At 40.4% G+C, this 7,859-nt stretch overlaps 1 protein-coding gene across 1 annotated transcript; it reads right to left on the minus strand.

Annotated features, from left to right (window-relative positions):
- Positions 1-2,151: 2,151 nt before the first annotated feature.
- NDUFAF7 (NADH dehydrogenase (ubiquinone) complex I, assembly factor 7) lies at positions 2,152-7,837 on the minus strand (the record flags this gene model as incomplete). The annotated part of the gene is made up of 8 exons (XM_009880434.1): positions 2,152-2,384; positions 2,755-2,928; positions 3,253-3,396; positions 4,223-4,336; positions 5,008-5,066; positions 5,579-5,789; positions 6,840-6,950; positions 7,721-7,837. Coding segments are annotated over 8 exons (1,143 nt in total), but the record flags the coding sequence as incomplete, so codon positions are not given.
- Positions 7,838-7,859: the final 22 nt, after the last annotated feature.

The following is a 7,859-nucleotide window of genomic DNA, read 5'->3' on the forward strand; positions in this document are numbered from 1 at the left end:
GACATTTTTGTGTGTGTAGATAAGTATTTTTTTTTTGCTGTTGTTATTCAGGTAAGGAAGCAGGTGAGCAGACTTCTAAGTTGTTAGATACACATAAAACTTTACACGGTTATTTCAGGGCTGGCAGCTGCTTGCAATGACAGTGACCTAGCAATAGAGTCAGTGGCAGCTGCAGAAGTATGTACCCACAGGTAGGTCTGGGTCTTTAACCCACCTTTTCTTTTCCACCATGACACTCTTAATCTACCCGCCACTGCATTTTGTAGGTGTCTGAGTTGGTTAAGGCTGAGCTCTGGCTTCCCTGTTAAGATACACCAAATTCTGTACAAAACGTTGGTGCAATCTGTGTGGGGCAGTTTCCTACAGGCAGCAGTGGGCAGAGCGTTTCAACCCTTCTGACTATCATGCATCCTCTCTCCTTCCAAGTGGTTTTTCTCAGGTTTGTGTGGGGGACTTGCCTGATGGCTCTCCCTACACTGGGGGTCGTCCTCCCCCTTCTATGCTGTTAAGGCAGTGCTAAGGAATTCAGAAGAGGCAGAATTTGTCCCTTAACGTGGCCATCCTGTTAAGGCAAGTTTCAGGACTGATTCTTCAGAGGCGCTACTTTTCATCTTTAGAACCAGAACAATCACCTATGAAGTTGATAGTCTGGTATTTGCCCAGGCTTGGCAGGGAAGCAGTGCTGCTTTTCTTTTTTTTTTTTTTTCCACTTCCACTCCTCAAGTGACCAAATTTCAGTGAAGCCATTGCTATCTTCCATTCTAACTGTAATAATGTAAATATGGTTTGATTTTAAACTTCAGATTTTATACTTGATCTGTCACTTCAGGTTTTCCTGTGGGGTGGGTTGGTTTGGTTTGGTTTGTTTTAAGGGAGGAAAAAAGCCAGCTCGGTCACTTGAAAAAGCACAACAGGAATAGAGGGGAGGAGGGGACAACAGTGAAGCAGAAGGCTTGGCTGATGTCTCTCCCCATGAAGTCTGCTCTGCTCCAAAGTATTATGAGAGCTATTTATTCTTCAATTGTATTAAAAAAAAATTAAAATGCTGTTGGCCTTTGGAGATTGCCTGATGATAAATGCAGACTTATGGGGCCAGACAATAGAAGCCACAACCAGCTAGTAGTTGAGGAACCAAAAAATCTGACAGACATTAGGAGTAAACTTTCTTTGGAGTAGTAAAAATAGCTGAGTTTTTTATTCCCTTTTTTCTACCTTTACCGCAAACTTTGACAGCAGTAGGTTACAGCGTTTAATACCCTTACCCCTAGATGAATTAAGTTGCGTTCATTCAAGAAATAGTGCTATGATGATGCTAGAAAAAAGCTCATGTAAAATTTATAGCCTCAAAAAGACACTGTCAAGTACTTTTATATTTTTATACATCCCATTGTTTGTAAATATCCTCTGATAAGCTTGAAAATAAAATTTATTTCCCTATCAGACTTGTTCTTTTTATTTACATGAATTACCTTTCTTATCATATGTTCTTAGAAGTAAATGTTTCTTTATGCTTCCTTGGTTGTAGATTTGTCATTAGATATGCCCTGCTGTGGTAACGCTGGTAGCAGGTGCTTTGGAAATAACTCTTTTTGCATGTTCCTGTCACCATTCGTTTTATAAAAATATCTTCAAAAGCATCAAGGCATCTTGTGTTTTCAGCAAGTACCAAAGCTGAGTACATTCAAAGCCTCCTTAGCATATCTGTTACTGACATGTTTTTAACTCTATTCCACTAGTAAATACTTTACTCGGCTCCATCGTAAGACCCCTGAAACACGGTTGATTCTCTGCTCGGTGTATGCTGGTTTCTCTTTGTGCAGTGTTTGATTTCTATGCACACTGCTTTGAGTGGGTCAGTCAATAGGTTTAGCGTGCTGCACTAGCTCTACTCTGAAATAGCACTCCCTACCAAAATGTGGCTAGGCCCTGAAGCGTAATCGCCTGGAGAAATAATGTGACATTTCATGTGCTCTCAGTTCAGAGGTAAACCAAAATATTTAGTTCTTACCTTACTGCGTACTTACTTTACTTACTATATGCTGATTACATTATTGCAAAACATTTAGTATGTGAAACCATAAAATGCAGGACACTTCCTTTTACTTTGATTTCTTAATTTAATAAGTTGCTATTGAAAGCTACTATTAGACATTTTGCGACAGTATTTGAAATTACTTCAGTACAAGTTCGCCAAATCCAGCAACAGGCACTAAGGGAGGCTTTGATTCTGGCTTCTGTTTCTTGTCAGGATCTGCAAGTCTCTGGTGAGGCAGCAGGGCAAAAAAGTTAAAACAGTCCCCCATCTTCTTGGGATTCATCAGCATATCATAGCTGTGACGTAACTGCTCCTGAGTTGCTGTGTCACGTGAATTCTGCAAGAGCACCTAAAACCAAAAGATGTAAGTTATAGCCCTTCCTGCTTTCCTATGAATTCCCTCATACCTGAAATCTCGTGTTGCATCCTTTTCACTTACGCTAATTTAACTGCCGTAACATTCAGTAGAACTGGCGAGATCCCTGGTGGAGCTCATACATCAATGTATGTATAAAGTTTTGCATTAAATACGCTTAAATGTAATACAGTCAGTTACCAGAGTAACTTATGTCTAGGAGAAGCAACTCTTTGATCTCACACCTGTATGTTGTTTTGAGTAACTTTCTCTTAAAAATCAGATTTTTATAAAAGCTCTCTTGCTGCTTAAGAGTATTGCTTGTGGATTAGGAGTGTTTATGTACCTGTAAACACTATCATACCTGCAATCGGAGGTCAATGCCCATGTTTTTTAAAAACTCCTGCTGTTTTATGGGGCCTAATGTGGCTGTTCTTCCCTGTGTCATCTTTCGAAGATAGCTGAAATCAACATCTGCTGTCAGGTCTGCTGTACCTGGAGCTCTCAGCACATCATGGAGTTTGTGATTCCGGAAACCCTGAAAAATTAAATTGGAAGATTATACTCAGCTGTACTCCTAGCTACCATAGCTGAAGCTAGCAAAGGCCGAGTTGCGTGTGTCAGTGATGAAAATACCAGACATAAATGTAGGCGAGGGCTCAGATTATCCTCTCCGTCTGACAGGAACCCTTACGAGCGTTCAATAAGAACTCAATTACTCAGTTTTATGATTGCAGCATAATGCAGTTTTTGCTGTTGCATCCACCCAAGACCTTTCTCTTTACAACAATGTAATAATCCAAGTGACAAATAAAAGATAACAGAGGTGCTTTGGCTTCTTATTTTGGGGTAAATGACTTACCCGGAAAGTGTCAGTTTTGGTCCCATCATGACCATAATCAGCAACCAGCGCAGCCCCACCATCCTTTTCTATGCGACAGGCAAGCCTCTGAATGATGACACCAGCCTCGGGGCACACTTCCACATGATCTCTTGTTTCTTCAGGCTAGTGCAGAGTTCAAAGATCAAAACACTTCTATTAGCAAACAGGTACAGGGCAGGAGTTCTTCACACTTGACACCTTGGGATTGCTGTAGCTTCACTGGAGCACAGAGGTCCAAGGGTGTATTCTAGGCTACCTGGAGCTCGAGCTAGTTTTTGCTACCCCTCCTTTTCAATTTCTGGTTTGAGTGCTGGATTAAAGTCCTCTCTTCTATAACCTATAGTCAACTGAAAAGAATTTTTTTTTGTAACAAGCAAGAATACTTGCATCAGGTGAACCTGCATGACTGTGGTACTGAAAGAATGAAAATCGCCTTTCAGCTGTGTGCACATTTCAAAAAGGCCTTTCTGTGTGAAATTCCGTAGTTGGTTTTAACCTCAACTACTTCATTTTGTAACTTTAAGACTCTAGTGAACTTCAGAAAAACAAAAGTCTTAGACACTTTCCATTAAAGGTCAGCAGAGCACAGAGGTACCCACAGCTGCACTGAGTACACAGACAGCAGGTTGACAGCCTGGCTTAGGCAGGGCCACTGCCAAGACCGTGATGTGACACGTGCAACACAGAGCTCTCCCTGTCACTTGCTGCTTCGGTTTGCTCTCTGAAGCATTTTGTCTGTTTAAGCTCTGATTTTGCAAGGTTTGATGTATGTGTTTAATTTTGTGCTATATTTTCAGAGCATACAAAGTTAAATGCTTGTGAAAGGACATGGTAAGCTGTTATTTACTCATTTATAGACTGAGAGCCCTCCTCTTGCTGTCAAAGTAACTGAGAAGCAGTAAATGTACTTGAGTCAGTAAAGTACAAGCTCCCATAGGCATAACCTGACCTGAATAAAGTTTTCTGTTGCCGGGGTACTGGACGGTGACAGGACAAACCGCAGCTGGTCAGGAACTTCTGGATCTATATCAACCAACACTTCACGCCAGCCTTTCTCCGTTCTCTGGGTTCAATTAAACAGAGTACTCATTTTATGCTCTAGTGGGTAGACACACTATCACAGAAGTTTTAAGAACATTATACGCTATTTATTCCAAGAACTGCCCTGGAAAAAGTCTGTGGCAGAGACTGGTATTCATTGGCTCTGCAGACAGGTTTAATTATACTCGAAAGGAATGAATGATGCTGTTGAGAAAAATGCTGCCTCTTCTATTGGTAGTGCAACGTTTAACTTATCAAAATAAAATAAACTTATTCTATCAGTGATTTTCATAAATTATCAAATTGAAGTTGAAAGTTTCTAACTGCTAACTACCCTTTATTTTGCTATTCTAATTACCATTCAAATGACAGCCTTTCAGAGCATTGTCTTTGTTAGTACTGGTATATAAAATAATGAACTTAAAAACTTCTTATTGCGGCATAAGAAATAAACTTGAGATTTATTTAAGCAAAAAGAAATCCTCAACTTTCTACAAGTTTTCTCCATTCAAGAAGAGTTACTAATTTTACAGTTATCAGCTGAATTAAGCCTTATTTGTCCAAGTTCAGTTAGAAATATTTTCTCACCACAGAAAATGCACGTGTCTAGTTTTGCACCCTAATTCTATTCTTCCTCAAAGAGAAAAGGCATTTCAACAGATCGTCACAATTACAGTAATCTTCTTGCTATACCTGAAACTTATGTATTGGCAGGGCATCAAAAAACTCATGTGCTAGGTAAAAGCTGTAACCTGCGGGAAGGTAAAACAGAATGCATTAAATTATTAATGCTTCCATAGTAGCTTCCAGTAGAAAATTAAAATGTTTTTATGAATTTTAATGAATTAAGGTAGTTAATGTGGCTGTGAAATAATTATCATTACTTCCAGCTTGGATACATCAAAGACAGCATTTCTACAGCTAGCTCTAGCTTCCAGTCCATGAATTTTACACCAGTATCTCACGAAAGGAGATTCAGGGAAAGCCAATAGATGGTTTCCCACAAAAAGAAAAAGTCAGAATATAAGAAATTGGGTAGCTATCCCAAAATGAAGGTAGTGAGAATAGGTAGCAGCTATGAAACCGAGTCAAGATCCTGCCTCAGACTCATAAAAGAAGAACAAATATATGAACTACTATAATAACAAGTATATTAACTACTTTTCTATCCATTATGAAGGCTAGCAAGAGATATCCTGCGTTATCAAAAGCTGCAAATGGAGGAAGGATGCCATCCCTGTAACAAGATGTTCAAGCTCCTCACCTGGTGGAACATCTTGAATGTCTCTGTACCAGAAAATAGGAACTCCAGTCTTGCTCATGCCTTTCATGTACGCAGATGTCTCCTCGGGGTTTGACTGCACCTTCCCTCCTGTCAGCATCAGCGCTTGGATCTCGCTGAGTTTGGGACTCACTTCTACCAGATGAATAGAGACATCACATTTACTTAGCAAAGAGGCAAGCTGGCTGAAGACCTATAAAGGCAGATGAATTCTATTAGGCACAGTCACACGCTGTATACATTAAAGGTTTAGGAATTAGCCTTTAATCTCATTACTTAGATTCAAGATAGGATTGAATTTAAGAGAAGACTTCATTTAAGAAAATAGTCTCAGTGAAAGACTGCATTTTGCTCCTCCAGAAGGACATGGGAATTTCTTCATCAATTTTAATAAAAGCTGCCAGACTTTTAATAAAGTATAGCGTGCGTTATATAGCTCTGAGGACAGGAACATGAAATGCTAATTTAGAATAGTAATAGCCTGAAAGCGAGTAGCTCCTCTAATACCTGCAGTGGGTTTAACATTAGGAGAAAAATGGTTCTGTTTTCCCAGACACTATAAATAAAAAGTGCTCAATATCCTACATTTCACTGTGGTTATTGGGGTTCTTTTTCATTAACATACATAAATAGAATATAAGTTCTTCTAAGGTATTAAATCCCTATATTTAATAAAATTAAATATTAGTGATTTGTTTCTGAATCAGAAAAATTTAATTAATAGACAGCCATGCAAGCATGATAGAATGGAAAGGGTTACCTCAGAAGAAATAAGCTTCTGAAATCCCTAAAAGAACCGACACAACTTCACTCCTCTATTATTGTCCTCCTCCTCCCCTTCCTTCTGTTGCTTGCACTGAGGTCTCCCTCCCACTTACACACAGCAGCACCCTCCTAAATGGACTTTGGTTTGGATAACGCTTTCTCATACAGAAATAATTTGTAATGGAGTATTCCTGCCCTCCCTTTCTATCAAGCAGTGTTTGAAAGATTACCCATGTGTCTGCACAGTGTGCACACACTGGGCCATGTTCTGCTCTCAACTGAGAGACCCGGTCGCTTCGCTGAATAGCAGAAACTTGCATATATTCTAATTAGATTTTAAGCTACAGATCTCCTGACTGAACTTATTTGGTTACTAGGGAAGGCTAAATCCCGACAGCAAAACGTAATTCCTTCAGATTTCAGCATAGCCACAGAATAAAGCCGGAAATAGAGAATACTAATACTAGTTTTCACCTACCCGTAATATATCATCAGTAAGAGTGCCCCTCCCTGGGCCCAGTTCCACCAGCTGGAACGCTTTAGGTTTGCCCGTGGCTATCCATTCACTAATATACCATATTCCTATTAACTGACAGTGAAAAACAACACAAAGAAAGAGTTACAATAATAATTTGAAAACTTGTGAGAAATAATACTTGCCTTTTGCCTGACAATAACTGAGGCATGCAATATTCTCTCTCAGGATTGTAAAGTTAGGAAAAATCGTTATGATACGTAATCTTGCCCTCTTCATGTACTAAAATCGCAATTGTTTGTGCTCAGCCCAGCAGAAGCACCTCTCCATCAGTAAACAGGTGGGATTCTTTTTTGGGTGGGACAAGAACTTTTACTTAAGGCTCAAACACAGGTCACTGCCCAGCGGCCTCCAAACAGCTGTTCTTCATGACAACGCATTTACCAAAGTGTCATCGAGAACAGCCTTTAGCCAGTTTTCACCACCGGAAATGATACACAAAGCAGGATGAACCAGACCAAAATCTGAAAATGATTTTTGAGTAGAGTTCCCATACTAGGGAACTACCATAACTTTTTTTTTTTGTTGTTGTTATAAACAAGTTCTATATGAAAGTAAGAGTTACTAAGCACAGACGGTATCCCAGACTCAAGCCCACGAAAGGACTCCCCGATCTTCCAGAAAAACAAAACACCTTTTCCTCCTCCAAAACCCATTTTTCTTTTGCGAAATCACTTGAGGCTTCGAGTCTATCGCTCACCGTTCCTATTCAAGTATTTTGACGTGGGTGACGCACCCCAACACCGGCCTGGAAATCCAAGCCGGCCCCATATAGCTTAAAGCATGAAACGAAGTTAATCAAGACAGAGGGAACCGCGCGTTACCTCGCCAAACACCTGACTTATTTCAGGTGAGGTGATGAAATCGCCGCTTTCGCCGATGCCGCCGCGGCGCGTGTAGTAACCCTGCGGGGGAGGGAGAGAGGAGCCGGAGCCGGGTGAGCGGCGCGGCGGGGCCGCTCTC

Source organism: Charadrius vociferus, unplaced genomic scaffold, assembly GCF_000708025.1.
Source record: "Charadrius vociferus isolate BGI_N301 unplaced genomic scaffold, ASM70802v2 scaffold62, whole genome shotgun sequence".
Lineage (NCBI taxonomy): Eukaryota > Metazoa > Chordata > Aves > Charadriiformes > Charadriidae > Charadrius > Charadrius vociferus.